Raw genomic sequence first — 23318 nt, forward strand, 5'->3', positions numbered from 1 at the left:
AAATATGAAATAAATATTTTTATGTTATTTTCTTAATTATTTAATATAATTTTATTATAGTTTATTCTATAATCAATGCTTATATAGTTTATATTGTGTACAGCAATTTACTATTTTCATCATAACATAATTTACATTAGTCTTAGTTGTATTATAAAATTAAGTAACAATTAATAATTTGTAGTAACATATTATGAAATGAAAAAATATGTTATGTTTACAATTGATGCATCAGTCTTCATCAACAATCGGTGTACACTGAAACAACATTTTGTAATAATTAATATTAAATATCTAAAGTTGATTGACCATTAAGGCATTAACTATTTCAAAATTGTATTCAATTTTAAAATTAGTAACTCGTGGGATATTTTTAATTTGGACGTATTATTTAGTAATGAAAATACAATAAATGTTAAATGTGAGACGATTTATTACATACAGTACTCACAAAATATTCTAAATAACAAGTGTGGCTGTCTACTTGCACCATGAATTGACAGCACAACAGTCCTTCCTCATTTGTACGTATCAATGTTTTCTGTGATATGTTCATACATTTTAAAAAAGGTTTAATTTGTTTATATTTATATTTAACAGTAATCGTTGAACTGCAAACAAACTGTTCCATTATTTCACTTTTGGACGGAATCTCAACCTTAAAAAAGAAAATCAAAAATAATCGAGCGCTTAAAATAATTAATATTATTCTATATTTTGGTCCATTAGACTAACACTACATTTTCCTGCAATTCCAGAAGTTAAAATTTTAAAATACTGTGGCTCTTCAGAAAATGTAAACTCTACATAATCAGAAGTGCCATCAATGTCACTGAGAATATCTTTAAAATCAGAGGATCTTAATATAATTTTACTGGTAGTCGATTCTGCTGGTATACTGAAGTCAAGGATATCGAACACTTCCATTGTTCTTAACGAGCAGTCGGTAATGATACCTCCTTCTTCTAACCTAAGGTTAAAATACAAACTTAAAATGACTAATTTATTTTATTTTATTTGCAATTACAATAATTTCACCGGAGAACCATATTCTTTGTATGTCAACTTTAAAGCAGTTGTGGAACTAGGATTAGTTGAACACCCATCGAAGATTGTCAGACACTCAATCAATGTATTGAGGTCAACACGAAAAGCAACCGTATCATCATTAAGGTGATACTCCTATAAAAGAAATTAAATTTAAAATTATATGCTTTATACCATTAGGAAAAATCAACAACATACTACAGCATACTTGAAATATTTCACTGCCTATAAAAGTGTTTGCTTGTACACATTTTGAATCTTCTACCACAATTTTTAAACCATGTTCAGTTGCAAAACATACACCGACCTACAAATATAGCATATTTATATAGGTAGTCTTTATAGTTTTATTTAGGTAATGTACAGTATAGTTTTTAATATACAATATATTTTCACTCCATCCTCTCGTGATTACTCTACTAATACTTTTTTTTTAGGCTTTCTTTGCTCTAAGGTTGTGTTGATGCCAATATTCCTTGTATAACTTTTCTCGTTAGGGATCAATTGACATACTTGACCTCTAATCAATATTATTCTGGGTCCCAGAATATCACATATGAAACTCACATTTTGGTATTTTCCACCCTTTCCATCATTCTTTCTATAGTTGAAAGTTTACAACCCATCTACACTTAAAATAATCAGCCAACTCAAGACAATATAAAATATTGTAGTTTTCTGACTATCAAATAATCAATTATACAAGCATTCAACATTAATTCAATATATTCTGCTCTTTGTATTAGTTAAATAAATAAATAAGTTCAAAAGGAGTAATAGTTATTGATAATAGAAGTAAACAATTTAAGTCATAAATTAGATAAAAGGTATAGTTTAAGCCGTTTAAGGTTCATATAAAGAACAACTTACGTCTTTAAAATTAACTGCCTTCAACAAAGACGAAATGTGTTTAACATTGTCAGCTTTAGCGACCAAAAGATATTTCTCTTCAAATGAACCATTACCATCAATCTCCATAATTTATAATGATGACACTATATTAAATTGAAATAATCACATTTATGTAAGAATAAAACTACATAACATTTCAATATTTTAACTAACAAAAACCAATTATAATTTATAACTTTATAAGTTATAAAACCAGTGTCAAACTGTCAAAATCAAATTCGAAGTTAGACGACGGAATTTTTGATATGTTATCATTTTATGTTCTTATCTCAAGTTAAACCACCGGCATGGTTATAGTCATAGACATTAATATTATATGTCTATGGTTATAGTGTTATAACTCAAGGAATCACGGCACAAGCCGCATTTAACTTGGGTGACCAATCAAAGTAAAATAATCCGAAACTACACGGATTTTACTAATTTTTTAGTTAATATATTTTGAAGTAAGTCTAAAAAAGAATTGTTTAATATTAAATTCGTAAATCAGAAATTTAGATATAACTTATAATTATAACAAGAGATTATATTATATATAATATATAATATTTGGAATCTGGAATAACACGAGATCTAAAGTGGCTTACTCAAAAGGAAATTCTTCGCCAAATTTAAACGTATTTTATTTGCACGATTAATCCATGTTTCTGAAGATAGCGAGGCTCCCAATTAGTATGTAAGCCAGTTTAGATTTCGGTTATTTTAATACGATGTAATTTTAAAGTAGTTTTGTCAATTAGCAATAATAACATCCCGGACAAATTTCATTGGTCACGATATCAGTATATCACCACTGCGCAAAGCTAATGTAGTTCATACTGTGCATATTTTGAAAGATTTAACTTTGAATGCAATTTTTACTGTTTTATGGACATTTTTCAAGTTTTTAGACAATTTTTCAAAATTTATCCATAAACTGTTATCTTAAATATTAGGTCATTTGATCACGCGTTTCGGTAAATCCACTACATTTTTTAAATATCGACCCATTTCATAATTAAACATTATTATTTATTAGAATTATTGATGGATATGCCTTAAACATAAGTCGATAACGTTTACGATAGTAGGTAATGAACTCGATGATGATTATTTAGACAACTCATGAGCTATTCATACCTATGAAGTCAAGCCTCACGAGTTGAATAGAATTATCAAATCGGGAGTTGGTGAGTTGAGAGTCGACTTGACTCATTATACTGAGGCATTGAACAGAGTTGAATGATTCGGTTCACCAGAATGGGTGAAATTTCCATCCCTAAATCGGCTAAATCCTATATTTTTAAATTTTTATGAGAATGGTTATTCAGGTTATTGAACGTAAATTGTGATAAACTGATAATGTTTTAATCCGTGTGTTTTTTTATCATGATTTTATCATTTTAATTAATGTTATCAGTGATTTCAGTGTGACCAAATTTATTTTCGTACCGCCGACGTGCGTGTAAAATGTGGTAATAAATATTATAGGTTAATGTACAAAGATTTTTGTAAACAATTCGTCTCTTTAGCAAATAATTCTTCGTTCTTTCTCGTCTGACTCGGGTAAGTTAAATTTTTTATCCAATTCAATCCTTCTATTCTAACATCAATATAATTTATTTGTTGCTGAGAAGTATTTAGGGTAATATAATAATTAAACCTATATACTTTTGAACTTATTTTATTTATTGCTAATAAAATTTTTTCATTTGATGTTAAATTAGTACTCGCGGACTTCTGTTCGTTTGTGTACATATGTATTAGTTTATATATTAAAGATTAAATACCGATTCTTGTCGAAACACCGTTTAAACAGATTGAGTTAATCGATGATCGATGGGAAAGGTACCAAATTTGTGTTAGTGTTTCTAATTCGTTGTTCTGTTGCAGTCTTGCAGACGAATTCATAAGATGGCCAAGTTAACTAGGGAAAGGAAACGTAAATCTGCGATCAATGAGGTGGTTACCCGTGTGTATACCATTAACATGCACAAGAGGCTCTTGAACATTGGTTTCAAGAAGCGAGCCCCTCGCGCAATCAAAGAAATCCGCAAGTTTGCCACCCAACAAATGGGCACACAAGATGTGCGCATTGACACTAGGTTGAACAAGTTTGTCTGGTCCAAAGGAATTAGGTATGTAAAATATTTTTATCTCTATTGTGGATTTTTATTATATTATTAATGGTCTTGTCTAATTTAAATATCTGATCAATTATTACTTGAGGTCTTGTCTGGTATGAAAGTTAGTGTTTGATATCATGTCATTGGGTCAATAAGTTACTTACTTCAAATTCAATTTTTTGGTATAAATCGGAACAAATAAAAGTTAGTGGTATTATATGGATATTATACTATTTAAAATTTTCGTGTTAACCTTACTATCTGATAAATTAAAAAAAAAATCAATGTTGGATTAAAATATACAGTGGTTAGTTAATATTTGCTAGTAATAAAAATAACATTTTGCGGGATAAATTCACTTTAGTGTCTTGAGAGATATTTTATTTGATTAATTTTTTGCAGTTAGTTACCATTTAATATAATATTAGCGGGTTAAAAAAAATAAATTTTCATTTATATTTTAACAATTAATGATTTATTAAGTACAATATTGAAAATATAAGATTACTATAATTTGATATTCACATCAATTACTAGCTACATTGATTAATTCATTATATTTTATTGAAATTCAAGTTTTGATGTACAGTGAAACTTTTTAATACCGAACACCTGGTCCCATTATTTTATAGTTAAAATTGTTAAAATTCTTTAGTTTCTTATTTGGCGGTTCCTTGTAGTTATTGATAAGAAATTTATAGAGAAAAACTAAAATGATCAAACTATACTCATGTCTACAAAATTATTATTCTAGTTTTTTATTTCAATGAATTCAAAATAATTTCTATAAAATGTATTAAAAATATATAGAAATATAAAAACCAAGGTGTAGTATATAAGTAAAATTTGTTAATAAATTATTAGTTTTTTTGATATTATCTTTAAACATTTTAAATATAGTAGAGCTTCGATAGACCAAATGTTATCCGAGTTACTGGAAATTTTTTAAGATTACCTACTCAAATAATAATAATTAAAAAATAATAATTATGGCATTTTATTACACACTACTTATCTACTACATTTAACAAATATCAAAAAAGAAATTTTTAAGAATAGAATTTAATGTAGATACATATATATTTGTGTTAGTGAAGTAATCAAATAGATGAGCAATTTATTGTTATTGTTATAATAATGAAATAGATATGGGAATTAAGAATAAATCACTTATATATGCAATCATGATAACTTTGATCACAGGACAATTTTATGGGCATCTAGATGAAACACCACCATAACCTTATAAGATAATTATTTAACAAACTTATACTGTTATAGTTCATACTTAAAAATGTTAATTATAACCTACATTTTTTCAATTTCAAAATCACATTTATTACTTCATATTTATTATGTTTATATTAATTTAAAATAATTATTGAAAAGTATATTTATTTCTATTTCTATTTAAATAAATTACTTAAATTATTAATACTATTACCTAGGTCCTAGTTGATAATTTGTTTACTATAATGTTAATATATTTTAATTTTAGGAGTGTACCATTCCGTATTCGTGTACAATTAGCAAGGAGACGAAATGATGATGAAGATTCACCACACAAGTTATACACTTTGGTCACCTGGGTGAATGTACCTACATTCAAAAAATTGGGTACGGAAAATGTTGATGGAACCGAAGAATAAACTTGTAAACACTTTGTCTTTGATAATAAATAAGTATAAAATGATAAATTGTTAATATTTTACTGTGTTTTTTTATTATTTTTTCAATAATTTGAATTTCTTCAAGTGTTAATATAAACCTAAAAATCTAATAATACCTAAAAAAAGTTCATCAGTGTTCTAGTAAGATGAAGTGTACATATTATGTAAATATTGGATTCAAAAAAATGTGTTGAAAACATATTAATTAAAGCAGAAATCATATTAGGTATGTTTAATAAGGTAAAACACTGCAGTATAAAGTATTATAAAAAAAGAAAGGGATTTATTTTTTTTTATCATTCATTAAGAACTAAATTAAAGAAAAGTTTTAATTTTAAATATATTATTCACTTATAAAATATTTTATTGAACAATTAATAAGTCTTACAAAAATAAATAATTTATCTATTGTAATATTGTATACATTGTCTATCAATGTTTAATTGTCTTGTCTTAATTATTTTTAAATAATAAATAACTTTCATTACTTGTTAGTAAAATGTCTAAATTTAACTCAACAACATTGCTCCCTGTAAATGATATCAAGATAGTTTGGTTGTCACCTGTTGGAAATTGAAAACAAATATTGTATTTAAATGTTACGGGCAATAAACTTGAGTGATACTGATTGTCAAGGATGGTTATTTCTGCAAGCATTTAAAATAACGATTAAAACTAGCACTGCTGTTACTGTTAAGTAGTATCCGAATAATTTTTAAAATTTAAAATCTCACATTAGGACTAGAGTTTTATAAACTATTAATAATTTAGTAGTAATCAGTATTTTAATTTTACTATTTTAGTATCCTTAATTTAAGATTCAATTTTAAAATTATTACTAGTATAATATAATTTGTTCTTTCTATCCCTAAACAAAAGTACTGAAATAGTTTTTAGAGTTTTAATAGAATATAATGAAAATATATATGAAATAATATTTTTAAATTTGTCCTTTGACTTCCTACAATAATTAGATGTTTTCACTTATAAAAAAATTCTAATATAGGTTCTTAGTTAATAATTAAGCTATGAGGACATAGGGTGTGTAATTTTTCTGTATTTCTGTTTGAGCAAAATATAATTTTTAATGTATAATAATGTTTTAGTCTTTAGTTGGCCATGTTACGTATAGTGCTTATCAACTATTTTTCTGTGTTAAAATGTGTTTATAAACTCAAGGGCAAAATTGAAGAGATTTATTATTTCGTTTTAATGTTTAATAATTGAATTGTCTAATCTAAAATTACAACTTTTATTTATTAATGTTAAAAACATTCAAATGTAACCATTGGTTGTAAAACCATTATAAAAACTTTTGTACTGAAATACTGAGTAGTGAGTACTATTGAAAATCAATAATAACATAGGTTCGACATATTAAATTTAAAATAAATCACTTATGTTATCTAACACAAGGTTAGGGAAGCAAAACAAATTAGGCAATGCAGTCATCAATTAAAGAATTATAATTCAATTTAAAACTTTTAAAATTTTAAATTTTTAGTAATGAATCTCAAACCATATCACTCGGCCTCAAATCTTCTTCCCAACGACTCATCCATTATATAGGAGTAAATTCTGTACATGTGCCCCTCATAATGTGAGGCCATAGGTAAAAAAAGCAAGATTTTGTCCCATCATAAGCATTCAAAAGGAACTTATGATTAAAACTCGTCCAATGAAAAAATAAATAATAATCATTTTTTTCAACAAGTAACATTGTTATTCAGGAATTCTATAAACACGTTAATAATATTTGATTGGCTATTTGTAACTGAAACATGGCTTTTGGCATAAGATAGAAACTGTTCCCTAGACTTAGCAAGCTGCACCAATGAGATGCTTTTGTCCAATTTGTTCAGATATTTTCCTCCGTAATCTACTAATTCAATATTTTCTCCTTCCACACCTTGTTTCTTCAACTGTATAATTGACTATAAAATACAACCAGAAACAATAAAAAACTATTATTAATTATTATACAATAATAATATTCTTAACACGACTAAAAGTTTATTTAAGACAAAATCTATAAAAAAAATCCTTTTATACTCACATTAATTACTTCTTGTGTTTTTTGATCTAAATCATACAAATATGAACTAGAATTTAATGGAGCCTATTGTAAACAAAAATACAAGCATTAGGTTAAAGACAAGGTTCAATTTCTTCAAATTTTTTTGCAAGAAAAACAAAATTTTCATAATTAAATAATATACAAGTATAAAAAAGTAATTAGGTGATGTTTTTATAGTTCAAAAATAATTCAAAGTACTTCAAGCGACATTTCTCATTATTAAGATATTACTTGATTTAAAAGTTAATAAATAATGTTTAAACCTTAATTTTTCAACTTTTAAAAACTGGTTAATTTAATTTTTTTTAATAAAAAAAAAAGTAAAAATATTAAAAATTTTTATTTATGTTAAGATTTTGTAATTAGTAATAAGTATAATTAAAAACTAAAAGTAAAAAAATAAACAAAATATTTAATATTTGATTGAATGATAAAACTAAATGAAAACATTATTAAAAATTAAGTTTGAAATATGCTTCAAATTTTAATTCATCTTAAAAAATTAATGATTAATTAACTTATTAATATTATAGATTAGTTTCTACATTAGTATATTCTTACATTTATTGTCGATTGATTTGGTACAGGAGCAGCAACTTCAAAAATTGCTTTTCGAATGTCTTCAGCGGGCAAAGTGTCATCCAATTGTAAATTTATCAATGGTGAATCCCATCTAAGTAAACATTCATCTTATTTAATATATAATTAAATATATTTCACTAAACTAACCTATTTGAATGATTTGATTCTTCATATCTCATAACAAGATCATTAAATGTTTTCCTAATATATTTTTCTTGTTCAGGTCTGCGTTCATTTAGCTCCCAAGCTTTTTCAGTTGAAATATCACACACAACTAAACACTTTGGTGTACTCAAACTTTTAGAAGAACAATACAATTCATATCTAAATCCTAATAAATGAAAAGTTTTAAAATATTATTATTAAAAAGTACTATACATGCCTTTAATAAAATTTCCAGAATCTAATATTACAACATTTTCCTTGGTTAAACAACTATAAACAGTTAAAATTATTACATAATTAGTTTAACATTATGGAGCTGAGGATGGTGGAACAATGAATAAATGAAAAATAGAATTGAATTTTATTGTAAAATGTAGTATTTCTATAGTTGATTATTATTAAATGAATAACTACAGGTTTATAGAACAATTCTTTTTATTATTATTAGAAATCAAAAGAAATGGTTACAAATTAACAAGTTCAACAAATACAGTTTAGATTATCTACCTCCTGTAAGCTAAAAGCTTGTGTTTGAGGTAGGGTTACAATGATATTATAACCAACTAATTTGGAATTAATATGAAATCTATAGACCAAATTCTTTGAATTAATTGTTTATATCTACAAAATACAAAATAATATTATAATACTAACTTCAAGGCATCATAATGCAATTTTGATCAGAGATCTTCTTCTTTCTTCATTTCTATAAATATTGCAAGTTAACAAAATATATATTATTTATAATTTAAAACTAATAAAATATTTTATTGTTAAAATTACTATACAAATGTTCTAAGTTGACTCATATCTTAGAAGATTTTATTTTGTCACAGATTCTACAAATCTAATGAAAAAAACAAATCTTAAAATTAAAATAAGATGCAAAAATGTTAGTAAATATTGGTCAACTTATAACTATAATTTACCTAAATTACCATACTTGATAAACTTACAATTAATAGAATAAAAATTTAAAAATTCAAATAGTTTATCATTAATAAATTAATTTATAACTACCTAAATACAAAACATTCTTGTCCAAATTCATTTTTGAAATTATTTCATTATCAGATATTAAAATAACTTCTCTGTTCTGTTGTTCAGTGAAGTATTTTTGAATTTCATGTTCGCCTCATATATTTCGTATCATTCCTGGTCTATTCTATTATGTGTCTATGGTCTGGACGCAAATTTGCTATGTTGCACGCTTATAAAAACGGGTCTACACAAGCGTGAAGCGGGTCTTTGATTTTACTTTTAAGTCAATACTAGTAAACTACTACTACAGTTTTCAATAGTCAATAGTCAAAGTTTAATTGATAAGAGATAAAACAACTTGTTAAATGTTTATTTAAATTCTTCTTCTTAATATATATCACAGAATAAATAAATACTAAATAGTACCTACCTAATACCTATTTATCTCATTAATAGTATTTACTATTTAGTTAACACTAAACAGATTACTGTCGTACAGCATAATAGTAAATAATAATAAATTACGATGATTATAGTACTACAATAATTGAATGCCTACTGTGTTGACGTATATAGTACCTAGTTTAATATTATGATTTATATTTGATTACTTTTACAAAAACATCTTTACAGTTTTACACCTATATTGCATTTATATGTAGGTACTGAATTTAGCGTTTAACATTTAGTGTTGATGCTGTTGATATTAAATCATAGTATTTAAGATTGTTTCTGGCGTTTAAATATAATGTCTGAACCAGTGATTGTTGTGCACGGTGGAGCTGGAAATATACCAGACAATCGTGATCAACCAAAGTTTGATGGAATTTTAACTGCTATCAGAAAGGCTCATGAAACCTATAAAAAAACATCATGTATTACGGATGCATGTCAAGCCGCTGTTGAGTACATGGAAGATGAACCGGCATTTAATGCAGGCCGTGGATCGGTGTTAAATCTAAAGGGAGAAATTGAAATGGAAGCCCTTATTATGGAAGGAAAAGACATGAAGGCTGGTAAGAAATATTTAATGTCAAATATAAATTATGATGAATTTTAAATTTATTTTTATTTGATTTTAGGAAGCGTTACTGGTGTAAAAAACATTGCACATCCAATAGCACTAGCCAGAAAAGTGATGGAAAACACTCCTCATGTATTTTTGATGGGTACAAGTGCTAATGAGTTTGCTCAAAAAATGGGATTTGAGACTGTCAGTGATGATTATTTGATGACAAGTGATGCAAGAACAGGCTTAGACAATTTTTTGAAGTCGGGCAGCCAACCCATTTTAACTGAAATCGGACAGTAATAACATATTATGTCTATATACATCAATTATCCGTATAAAAAATATAATAAATTTTGATTTTTTAGTGGAGGTGTTGGCACTGTTGGTGCAATTGGTATGGATGGAAACAGCGGGCATATGGTGTCGTGTACTTCGACAGGAGGAATTACCGGCAAAATGGCAGGCAGGGTTGGTGATACACCTGTTCCTGGTGCTGGTGGTTACTGTGACAATAACGTGGGCACTATTTCAACCACTGGCCATGGTGATAGCATAATGCGCTATTGTTTGGCTCAAAGAATAATGCAAAATTTGGAAAACGGTATAAATTATAACCATCTTTAATTAGTTAAAAACTATGATGTTTATTACTAATATTTATATTATTATTATTTAGGTGAAACTCCAAATACTGCAGCTCAGAAAGCATGTGATGGTATGTCTGCCCGTGTGGGTGGCAGTGCTGGAGCTATTGTTATTTCCAAGAGTGGGGAAGTCGGTATTGGTTTTTCTTCTCCTAAAATGGCATGGGCCTACTTAAAAAACGGAATCATTTATTATGGAATTAAAAAGGGTGAACAGTTTACAGTTGAGTTGTAAAACAATCTAATGTGATTGCTGAATCAAAATTTACTTATTACATTTTATTTGAATAAAATAGATTTTTTTAAATACTGTTAAATATATACTAAAAATTATAAATGCTGATTAATATTAATTTATTAAATAATTTTGAAAGTTGAAAAAAATATTCATTATTTATTTTGAAATTTTAAATGTTTATAAATTATAAGCATAAATAATATTAAACCAAATATTGCTTTTATTGTCCTATTAAGTAAATATTACAACAACTATAATATTTTTAATATTTCCAACCATAATCTAATCATTTACAAAATTGGTGAGTAACTACTTTCCTTTCCGCATTTAATTTGTATACATATATTAAATGTAGTTAGATTCAATTAGACAATTAGATAATAGTCATTAAGTATCAAAAACAGAGAATTAATTTTAGAATGGTAACATACAGTTTTGCAGTAATATTCATATGTCTATTGTGGTCTGTGTTGAAGAATAAAAAAAAATCAGTAGGCCTTTAATTTATAGACCCTATTTACAGAAGTTTTGGAAGTATTTTGTTTAATGTCTGGTAAGTTAAGTTTTTGATATACCATGGTACAAACGTCTTTTAATGATGAATTGAGTTTGTGGTACTCTATAGTTAGTTTGCCATGTACCTCAGAGAAGTAGTGTAATTGTAGAGATAATTGAATTATTTGAAATTAATGTCTTTTCAATTAGATTGTTATTTTTTATGGAAATTTACATAAAGTTGTATTTATATAAGTTATTTTATGCTTATATTGAAATCCAAAAATAGTTATTATAAAAATAGAATTATACACTAATGAATTTAATTGATCCAATACATATATTTATTAATTCAATACTATTAATAGTAGTATGTATTTATTTTGCAACAAAATAAACAAAAATTATTCAGTTAATAAGTACATTTTTAACTTACATTAAAAAAAGATATATCTAGTATATTGTAACATCACAAAAAAGCTAAGCTTGTGTTATAAGATGATGACTTTTAATTTCAACATTTAAAATTTACAAAAGTTTAATATAACAATATTAGACAAAGTGGTTAATTAACAAATAATTAATAAAAAAGCATTAATTTATCTACACATGTACTAAAAATATGAAAAATGTATTATATTAATATTTATATTATTATAATATAAATATAATATATATTATTAATATATTTTTTTAGGATACTATTTTATAACAAATACTAAATAGAACTATAAGTACTAAAAGTTGTAAAACAAATTAGTTTGTTTACATTTTCATGATCTTCAGTCTAGTAGACTAATTGTGAGAAAGTTTAAATTTATTAAGATTTAATGAATTCATATTATATAATAAAATATCTTTTCATTTACATTTTGTTCAACAGTCGAACAAAAAATTGTCTATGAAGTAGGTACCTACCTAATTATTATCTACTGCAACGTAGGTGCATAGACGTACCTACTTATGTATGGAACTATAATCGCGATGAGGTGTGAGTTATTGAATTTTTTTATTATATATGTTTTATTATTGCTGTGTTTTAGGAGCAGTGATATCATATTATTATGACACAATAAATATCAGTTGTCGGACGAAAAAAAAAAAATACCTACGTTAATCTTATCTATATCCTAAACGCGTGTAATAAGGGGTTTTCAATCGGTTGGTAATCGAATGTCGCCGTGCATAACGAGTGACATAGAAAAAAAAAAATAACTACAGAAATATCGCTCTAGGTAAATATTGTGTACATAAATCATATTATATTATGTGTGTGGGTAAACGACGATGCGGCGTTGGTACAAATATGGATTTGTGCAAATAACTTTTCGCCATGGTTACGGGCGCGGCGGCGGAGGCGACGACGACTTATTCGACTGTACGTTTTGTATATATTTATGACGTGTTTCTGCGCGTTCGTGTCGGTTTGTTTGATTCGGATAGCTTTTAGTCGTAGGGGCGGGGCGTGCGGTGGTGGTTCCCTATATATACCTGTGTATGTGCACATACACACACGCGGCGCTCGCGCACACCGTCACAAGATTCGGTTCCCGACGCCGTCGGAATAATATTATAATAATATTATGTATCCGTCCTTGCCGTCAACGCCACGACAAGTATAACAGCACGGGTTGCCGGAGGTGTTTTCGAGGCAATTTTCTGGCATCTGAAATGGGCGGGTGTTTGATGAATGTTAAAAACACAAAACTATAAAATATAACAGTACCTATATACCGTATTTTTTCTGTAAAAAAAAAAAAAATCATATGCTGAACTGTAAGGAGTAGATTTCTAAATGTTTGTCTTGCTCCAAGCTCAAAAATATTGTTCACTATTGTTGCATGATATATTGTATTCGTATTTTACGGTTTGTGCTGTGGCGATGTTTCAGCAAAATTTGTCTGTAAGCACTCATCCTATACCGGCTATACCTCAAGAGTCAAGACTCAAGCTTGTGTTTAGGTTAAGCGGTGGCTCTGCAGGTAAATTATTGATATTACCACCCCCCCCCCTCCCCAACAGGATATTATACAGTCATTACGCCATTCAAGAGTTTTTGTGAGACGGCCAATATTATTGGTGGCGTATTGAACACACTTTGAATGGATTAATATATTTAAATAAACGTTCAATACAAATATAGCTTCAGTGTATTTCAGTTTGGTGGCGTAGAGTATACTTCAAATTATGGAGCAAGGCGATGAAAGTATTGATTTTATAACGATGTGTGGTTTGTTTTTAATTTTTGTGAATATATACAAGATTTATACCGAGAAAAATGCTTCGTATTTTAACACTAATATCATCTTTTATAGTTATAAATTCTCAGTACTTATTTGCTCAATAATATTGGGAAAAAAAATCGGTTTTGTTATAATTCGTGATAACTTGACACTTACTGTATAGATATTATTATATTTTATACACAATGATATTTTTAAATGCAATATTTTCGGTAAACATTAATTCAACTTACTGTATTATTATCAATAGTTTAATGAATAACTGTAGTATAAATATAAATATATATTATTATAAAATATACTTATACTATATTTTATAGTTATATACACGTTTACTGGCCGTTTTCGCTAAGAATCGTTTTTCGTGTTTAATGATTTATCATTGAATTTTAATTTAACGCGCCATATATTACTGTGATCTACTCTCCAGTGACGAAGTTCACTTGACACTTACTGTAAACAGTAGAGTGGTTATCTATTTTACTCCTTTTTTTTTATTTTCATCCTATACAACACACAGACATGTCGAGTAACGTGCAAGATGTGCAGTGAGTGCCGATACAGTCGCTTGAATCCAATCGTTTCACAGTTGAATTACTTGCAAACACTAAATTGGGCCATTGTGCCATGTCCTGTGTACTATATCTGATGTTCATAATAATATGTTATTCATATTGTATATAAATAATTGATAATGATTTATAAGCTTCTGAAAATAAAATATAGAACCAACTAACCAAGACAGTACACGTGCAGCAAAATAGCCTACCCAAAACGCCGTGTCATCACATAACAATATTGTAATAAATAATAATATTTAAAATGCATTAAACATAACTTATCTTAGTTTATTTATTAGAATAGAAACACCAAACAGCAGTTACGGCGTGGTAAAGACTAAAGATATAGAATATACAATTCAAAACTTAAGATAACACCTGTAAAAGAATATTTTTGATAGATACACTTATTAAAGGTGTCTCTAAAAATATAAAAATGAGTAGGCAATTTGGGTAGCTTTGAAGATTGAGCATTATGGATATTTCTTTTTATTAATAAAACATATCTAAAAGTTATATTTTCAATATTATAATTTTCCGTTCAGAATGAAACATATTGTCAACTTATTTTTGTTTTAAATTATTACTAAGTTTTTGTCTACTAAAAATATTTTTTAATAATAGTTTATGATAATGTTGGTTAAAACTTTTCATTACAAAATTAAAACTATTCAATTTTGCAAAGCACTTACGATACCAAAGTTCAATATAATTTGTAAAACTTTACGAAAAAAACATTTATGACCGCCAATCAATTTTAATATTTTATTTTTTTCGCTTTTCATTGTATTGTATAATTCACTTCTCATTATGTTAATTTTAGATGAAATAAAAATAACCAACTTAATCGTATAGAATGGTTATCGGTGAACTAATACGTGTTCGTTGTAAATCTCTACAGTTTTCGACAGTGTATTTTAATTTTTAATTAAAAATAATAATGATAATATGTATCGGTTATTCTATTTTAAAGCGAAAGTACGTTTTGCTTTATATACAAAAACATTTTCTACTAGAGACAATTAAATGTCAATAAAACGGGCCACAACTTACATTTACTGACCGATAAAAATACTGCAGGTTTTTCGAGGAGTATATATAGGTTCTAAGAATGTGTTAAAGGAGGTGATTATGGGCTTATTTTTTATGGCTTGGAAATTAGAATAGACAAAAGAACCTGCAGGTTTCAGATATACTAGTAGAGTGATAGGAAGCTATAAAGGAGACTCTTTTAAGAAGATTGGAAACATCCAGTTACCAAAATGGAGAGATATACTGAAATAATTTACTAGCAATATGATGGAACTAAAAAAGGGAAAAATATAAAATAATTAATCAAACATGTAAGATAATTTTTTTTACTTACCTATAATTTACCTACCGTATATAACTTATAGGTACTTATAGTATTAACATTTAATATAATAAAGTAAATTAAAAAATTATAATATTGCCATCTGTTTAATAATTAAATATATTATTGATAATACATATACTGTACTGATAATTATGTATAGTGTATTACTGTATTAGTGTATAATATATAATTTATAGTACTTACTGTCTTAATACCTATTCCCTATTTTTAAGTAATTATATGGCTTATTTAATACTTTAATCAATTAATTTCTCTTACGTATCATAATTTAGGTATTATGTATACATTGTATTTTTTTAACTGAACTATTCGGATATTATATTTTGTTCTGATCAATGGGCAATGATAGTGCAGACCAGTGGCCACATGGTATTTGTGGGCCTCGTTAATACTTGTTTGGCGGGTTTGTAAGTAAAATAAAAACAGGTTGCTATTTTGAACTACAAGTATTTGTTTTTTTCTAAGCCTAAGGTTGGCCTAAAAAAATACAAATGATAGACTAAAAAAAATTTAATTGATATTGCATGTTTTTGAAATATTTAGAAGAGATATAAGAGAAAATAAACAACAAAAAACACCGGTAGCGATGGTGTGATTTTCTTTATAGCATCATAACAGCGCGTATCTGTGTAGCCAATCTGAACGCATTTTTCTCTTTCAAATGTTCAATCTATTGGTTAGTAATAAGAAATGGCCCCATCTCTACTCACTTATTTGCTTGCATATCCATTAAATATCTTTTTTAAGACAATTTAACTGTTAAATTATAGTTGTTTTTGCTGTTAAAATTAATAGTTAACAACAAAGCAACAATATAAACTAATATTTAAGTTTTTTTCTGGCCCTCGAAATTTTTTCTAAATTACCTAGACCGTTAAAGAATTTAATTTATGACCATTGAATTAAAACATTTAGTTTTATAATTTATTTTAGAGAGACTTTTAAACCAATAACTGTCCGTCGTCTGATAATGTCCAGTCAATGTATGCCATATTGCTGCTTCTTCACGTGCTTATAATATGTAAGTATACTTTATTATTTATATAGGTATATATGTTATATAAATAGCTGTTATATTATACCTATTAATTTGGTTTCCAAGAAAACATACGAGACGTTCGAATCGTTCAATATATTTCGATAAATATTAAACAATATTTCTCAAACGTCTGTCAGTTTTCACCTTATGTGCGTATCTCGTTTTCTCTGTCTGTGTAGTAGATATACATTATATTTATATATATTATCGTTTTTGTTTATACATTTATTATCTGTAGGTATACGGATATTATTATAAGCATAAATATCAAACGATCGGGTGAGCTGTTTTATGGTTTACATTGCACAATATATTCCGAGTTCCGACAGTACCAATATAAATAAGACGAATGTTTTTATGCAGACGCGTATACTACAGAAATATTATACATAGAATAGTAAATAAAAAATAAAACAAAACGTACAAAAGAAATGATAAACATATAAAGGAGTGCTGTTATATATAATATACATATTATATTGTACACGCGTCGTTATTTCTATATTTTCGTCGGTTTTCGCAGTGGTACAGAGTAACGCAATAGAAATGCATAATATATTTTTATTATACACTACCATATTGTATGTAAATACATCATAAAAATCTAAAAGAATAGTGAATTCTGTGTATATGGTTAATATATTTATATGCATGTACAGTGTGGTTAAATTATCAGGTTTCATTGATTTTCTTAGTGGATAATTATGATAAAAAAAAAGATTAATTCTATATTTCTGCAAAAAAAACTAATTATCGCATAATATTCAAACGTGTATCAATCATTTTAATTTCGATTTAATATTTTCAAGTACAACATAATTATTATGTATGATCATTTCTAGTTGGTTGCAGATTGTGCAGTTGAATCAAATTAAGCTGGGTAGATCCTCGCAAGTCCGTGGCGTACTATAACTATATTTACTAGACATTATAAATGCTCTGGTAGTGTAGGTAATTCTCAAGATGGGTAAGCTAATACGAAAATTCGTGATTCAATAGCCGACTAGATGAATACATTGTCTGATTAAAACGATCGATTGTTTGTAGAAATTGGTTTTCATTGTCCAGTCGTTATTATAATAGTACCTATATACGTATTCTATATACAATATAGGTCTAAATTTCGTCTTATTAGAGAACTGTAGGTACATTATTAATAACGACGACATTGACGTTATATTCGTTGTAATTAATTTCAATTATTTGTTTATGTGTTTGTGATATAAAATATAATCGCACTTAGCAATACGACGAATACTATTTGGAATACCTAATTATTGTATGTGTCATGTACTCATGTGATGTATGTTTTCCAGTATAGATTTTTGTTTTAGTTGTTTATATATTACTATATTTCTGTTCACACGAGTAGCCGTTGTTCCATGATAATAATACAAATTTATTTAAATGCTTAGTTCATAATCAGGAAAAAACCAAAAGTTTATTTTATATTTAGTAAACATTTATATGAACCTCGTTAAGACACATTGCCACTATGTGACTTTGTATTGTTGTTATTTACGATGTACCTATGTATTATTTTATGCTATACGAGTGCAGTCGACCAGTCGAATAAATTATCATCCGGAAATTTTTCGCGTTTGTAAACGGATTGAAACAAATCTATCAATTTATCGTAGTCGGGAGTTTCGATGAATTCCAACTTTTTTACGTAGTCAAAATATTTAGCAAACTCTTCTATAGATAAAAGAAAAAAATTGATCAGTCATCACATTGTTCTAAAATATTCATATGAGATTAGTTTTTATGTTTACCTGGTAAATCAGCGCAAAGAGTTTTCGTTTTAATTTTTTTTTTCATTTCTCCGCAGCTAAAGACATTGATATTGTCTTCTTCAAAGTATTTCATCCAAGGTAACGTGCCGTTGATCAAGTACAGTAGAACGTATCCGAGAGATTCTAAGTCGTCTCTACGACTTTGTTCTATAGACGGTATATAATAAACATAAACATATCGTTATAATATATAGCCCTATATATAAGCATAGACAGAGCCGTACTGTGGGGGGGGAGTAGGGGGAATGCGCCCCTAGCGCCTGGTTTAAAGGGGTGCCAAAAAGATTGAAATGCATAATGATAAATAAAATAGGGGATGAATATTTTTAAATTTGCCCTGGGCGCCAAATCTTAACGGCACGGCTCTGGGCATAGGTACACAATGTTGAAAGATATTGGAAAGTTAGTAGTACTAATATAAAATATAACCATGTATGACTCAATTGCCTCCTTTTTACCATGATTTACAAAAAAGTATTTACAAAAATATTAAATTGTATTGCAGACTAAATTAAACGATATCTTATTCTCGTATAAAGAAACGTTAAATATGTCATGTTTAAACTATAATGATATTAAAGTTTTAAGATATCTAAAAATTAAAATTACTTAATTAAAAAAAATATATTAATGCATTTTATAATAAGAATCAACGATTATATTCTGGAAGGTTATTGATAAGTGTTAATACTGTTTACCAAGGTATTATAATTATTTTTAATATTCTATTGGCTAATAATACAGGTGTGAAAATATGTTTAAATAAATTTCCTTTTTTATTAGTTTTAATTTTAATTTTATTGCCCTTAATTTATTAATTAATTAAATAAAATTAAGTTTTTCTCAGTACGTAGAAATGGTATTAAAAATGTAAAATATTACAAAAATTATCAAGGAGTTTGTTTTAAAAACTTGTTGATATCTACTAAAAACTGTAAAATTTTACAATTTGTTGTATTTTTGAAACTGAATATTATTTCATTCATTCAAAATTCAATCGATTTAAAAATTGTTTTTCAATGTTTTTAATTAATTAATTGTTAATGAAAAATACGATCCGGTTTTGGGCAAAGTTTTATTATTTCTAAATAAATCATTAAATTAAGCTATTTATTAATTATTTAATTTGTTTATTGGTTAATAATGCCCATTTATAAAAATTACAGACACTTAATAAAAAAATGTTTGAATTGTAAGGTAAAAGTTTATTTTGAAATGTATTATGGTATGGAAATGATTGGTTTTGCTATACATTTATTTTTATTAATTTATTTAAGAAGACCCACGAATTAAAAATGTACAATAAAATATTGAATTGTATGTAATGTTTTGAAATTATAAGGAAAGAATAAATCGTATTAGTAACTAAATAATGTAAATTTTAATAATTATACTAAACTGATATGAGTGAAATTATAATTATTATGAGTCGTTACATTATGTTATAGATATATATCTACCTACGCGTACACTTCTTACCTATACCCAAATGACCGTTAGCGCTCATGAACTGGTATGTTCCAAAAACGCCAACTTCCGTGTTATACTGTATGTGATGTTTAGTGGTTTTGTCAATGTACGTTTTGGCATTTCCAAAGTCGATTAAGTATATCGTATCTTCTGTCGACTCCTTGAACGGCAACGTCTGTCTCGGCCGTCCTATTAATATGTTTTCAGGTTTAAGGTCTCTGTGAATTAGCTTGCAGTGGTGAACGTATTCGATTCTTGTTAGCTGTAAAACAATTGCAAATGTTTGTAAATTATATAATGAATATGTATGGAATAAATAGATTATACGGTGAAACGTTTCATCAAATTCGCGGGTAATGTCAGTGGTCGAAATACTGTCACCGCCGGTGCACATCAATAAATATACAATAAATACCATTTGTATAGATATCTAAAATCCACAGTAAAAAAACAATTTGGCAACTATCGAAAAAATAGACAATTTTGTACGCGGAATTCAATTGATTCGAATGCGTATTTGCATAGGTGTCAACGTTGGCGTATAATGAATATATAGCTGCAGATGCATTATAATTAGAAGCCTTCATTCTAGCCAGCTCTGTTACACATTCAATGGAAATTATTAGTCAGTCTAATCAGTCTATATGCGCAGCAATTATATATACGGGCACCAAATTATACGGTAAAATTTATTTTGAATACACATATATGCGTATCGAAAAATTTGTCGATTTATATTATATTTTATTTCGTTCGACCCTAAATATAATTAATTGCACAGCGTAGTAATGATAATCGTCAATCGGTATAATATTATAATAATTTATATTGGGCAATAGAAGACGACGACGACGACGACGGCATAATATGTTTTTGAAGATAATTATATAACCGATCAAAATTCCGAATTTATGTGTTTAATTATAATATTGTAATATAATATTTAGATGGCGTTTGTAAATGCCATCGTCCGTTAGTGTATAATACGTATATATCCACCATTTGATTAGCGATCATCAGGACGGTCTTTAGTGACATTTTGTTTCCGCCAATCGTAAAAAGCTCTTTCAACGACGGACCCAACAACTCCATAGCCATGGCCGAGTATTTCACTCCGATATTTCCAAAATAGTAGATGTCGGGTAACCCTTCAATTGCGTGATCGTTCACTGAAACCGTGCAATAATAATATTATACACACAAATTAAAAGTCGTATATACCTATTCATATTAATCGAATAAAAAACAATACAATCGTTACAATTATTATAATGTAAAAAATTATTGAGATTATGTCGATAGATGTAAAAATTAAAACACGTACCTACAAGAACTCAAATAATATTCAAATTTGATTTTTTCACGAGAGTATATATACAATCCAAGATAACCGTAAGTTTGTACACTATAAATAGTTTTAATTATTATACAACTCCTATCGTTTTACTTGCAACTTTGTGCTTGTACACTTACCTACCTATACGTAATAGTAATAGATACGCCTGTGATACTCGATTTCAAGTTTGGAACTTAAAAATTATTAAACTTGGTAAAAATCTATTAGTTTTATACAATTGAAAGTTTCAATTCGTTTATTTAACTTGTTAAAATATAATAGTTATACTACATACTATAAATAGTATAAATAGGTTAGGTATATATCGTATAAACGTTATATTACTTTCGTCTCTCAACTTTTGATAACTTAAAGTTTTATAAATTATTATTCTTGTTATCGATAATTAGAACTATTGTTTTCGCTCACACGATAATGCGATAATTATTAAATGCCATATAAATAAGGAAGACACCATCAATACATCACGTTCTTGAAAATAATTAAACAAACTATTTTAAAATTATTTGCTTTTGATTTTTAAAAATATTTTGTATAAATTACCAATTTATATCAGACCATTTAAATTTGTTACAATTTAAGCCTACACTTAATGTACACTTTATTATTATTATAAAATGTTATACATAATAAAACGATATGGAATAAAATATAAATTTACTATTACCTTTGAGCATCTCATAGAAATGTATTTCTTTAGTTATATGCACAGAGGTAATGGGTTCAATTTTGACGGCGATTTCTTCGAACGTGTACAAATTCCTTCCTGTTGTAGAATACAGTTATATATTTTTACTAAACGTAGTTTTGAGTTATAACGCATGTTATGTCAACCAATAATACCCGTCTACCCCTACCCAGGGTCGTGGTAGGGATTTATGTTTATTGACCTCTTAGGACGGTCCCAAATTTACCACTTCCGATTACATTCTTAATGCTGGACACGAATTTACCATCTAAACCTCCGTCGAGTACTAAAAAATTATCATCAGTGTTCATTGTTTATTTTTTTGCCGTCTTAGGATAATAATGAACTAGTTTTCATTAATTTGATGTTCGTACGAGTATATTTTTCATCGTAAAATTATTATAATCACATTGCATACTATGACAACGGTATTTATTAGTGTTGGCCAACGATATAATTTTCAATATCGAAGCATATTAAAAATTTAAAACATTAAAAGTGTAGAATGCATATTATATTACGAGTGTATTGAAAGTATATAAAAAGTATAGAATACATATTGCTTTAATATTATATTATGAGTGTAAATTAATTATTAATTAGCAATTATATATTATTTTTTAAATTTCTTCTTCGAGCAGTTTTTCCATCAATGTTTCAGAACTTGGGTTCGATTTGAAATATAAATTCAAAAATCTGTTCAGGAGATAATCTATTTCTTTTCTTGGAAATGATTGTTCCAGCTTCGCTAAATAACCGTTCACAGGGAACACTAGTGGCCACTATACTTAAGTACTTTTTGGCTAGTAATGATACAGCTGAGTATTTAGATTCGTTTTCTTTCCACCAATTTAAAGGA

General features: G+C 27.2%; 5 protein-coding genes across 6 annotated transcripts; 2 read left to right on the forward strand and 3 right to left on the reverse strand.

Annotated features, from left to right (window-relative positions):
* Positions 1 to 120: 120 nt before the first annotated feature.
* LOC132919970 (cell cycle checkpoint protein RAD1-like) lies at positions 121 to 2200 on the reverse strand. The gene is made up of 6 exons (XM_060981939.1): positions 1918 to 2200; positions 1256 to 1354; positions 1028 to 1182; positions 736 to 970; positions 452 to 658; positions 121 to 258 (listed from the first exon to the last, which is right to left on the reverse strand). Exons 1-6 carry the CDS (start codon positions 2023 to 2025, stop codon positions 232 to 234), a joined length of 831 nt encoding a protein of 276 aa, XP_060837922.1. The 5' UTR covers positions 2026 to 2200; the 3' UTR covers positions 121 to 231.
* Positions 2201 to 3355: 1155 nt separating this feature from the next.
* LOC132919972 (large ribosomal subunit protein eL31) lies at positions 3356 to 5770 on the forward strand. 2 transcript variants are annotated; one of them, XM_060981941.1, is made up of 3 exons: positions 3356 to 3504; positions 3832 to 4076; positions 5563 to 5770. In XM_060981941.1, exons 2-3 carry the CDS (start codon positions 3853 to 3855, stop codon positions 5711 to 5713), a joined length of 375 nt encoding a protein of 124 aa, XP_060837924.1. In that variant the 5' UTR covers positions 3356 to 3504; positions 3832 to 3852; the 3' UTR covers positions 5714 to 5770. The 2 variants fall into 2 exon arrangements, with proteins under 2 accessions (XP_060837924.1, XP_060837925.1); XM_060981942.1 differs by having other exon boundaries at positions 3430 to 3583.
* A 1648-nt stretch (positions 5771 to 7418) lies between these two features.
* LOC132919094 (protein KTI12 homolog) lies at positions 7419 to 10041 on the reverse strand. Its single transcript, XM_060980442.1, has 6 exons — positions 10029 to 10041; positions 9579 to 9692; positions 8541 to 8724; positions 8373 to 8484; positions 7791 to 7853; positions 7419 to 7668 (listed from the first exon to the last, which is right to left on the reverse strand). The coding sequence occupies exons 1-6, from the start codon at positions 10039 to 10041 to the stop codon at positions 7441 to 7443; spliced, it is 714 nt and encodes a 237-aa protein (XP_060836425.1). The 3' UTR covers positions 7419 to 7440.
* On the forward strand, positions 9941 to 11579 carry LOC132919969 (isoaspartyl peptidase/L-asparaginase). The gene is made up of 4 exons (XM_060981938.1): positions 9941 to 10555; positions 10622 to 10847; positions 10917 to 11152; positions 11228 to 11579. Exons 1-4 carry the CDS (start codon positions 10288 to 10290, stop codon positions 11428 to 11430), a joined length of 933 nt encoding a protein of 310 aa, XP_060837921.1. The 5' UTR covers positions 9941 to 10287; the 3' UTR covers positions 11431 to 11579.
* Positions 11580 to 18595: 7016 nt separating this feature from the next.
* LOC132923394 (casein kinase I-like) lies at positions 18596 to 22770 on the reverse strand. The gene is made up of 6 exons (XM_060987374.1): positions 22662 to 22770; positions 22433 to 22537; positions 21414 to 21583; positions 20424 to 20676; positions 18924 to 19091; positions 18596 to 18846 (listed from the first exon to the last, which is right to left on the reverse strand). The coding sequence occupies exons 1-6, from the start codon at positions 22768 to 22770 to the stop codon at positions 18695 to 18697; spliced, it is 957 nt and encodes a 318-aa protein (XP_060843357.1). The 3' UTR covers positions 18596 to 18694.
* Between the last annotated feature and the right edge of the window lie 548 nt (positions 22771 to 23318).

This window comes from Rhopalosiphum padi, chromosome 2, assembly GCF_020882245.1.
Source record: "Rhopalosiphum padi isolate XX-2018 chromosome 2, ASM2088224v1, whole genome shotgun sequence".
Lineage (NCBI taxonomy): Eukaryota > Metazoa > Arthropoda > Insecta > Hemiptera > Aphididae > Rhopalosiphum > Rhopalosiphum padi.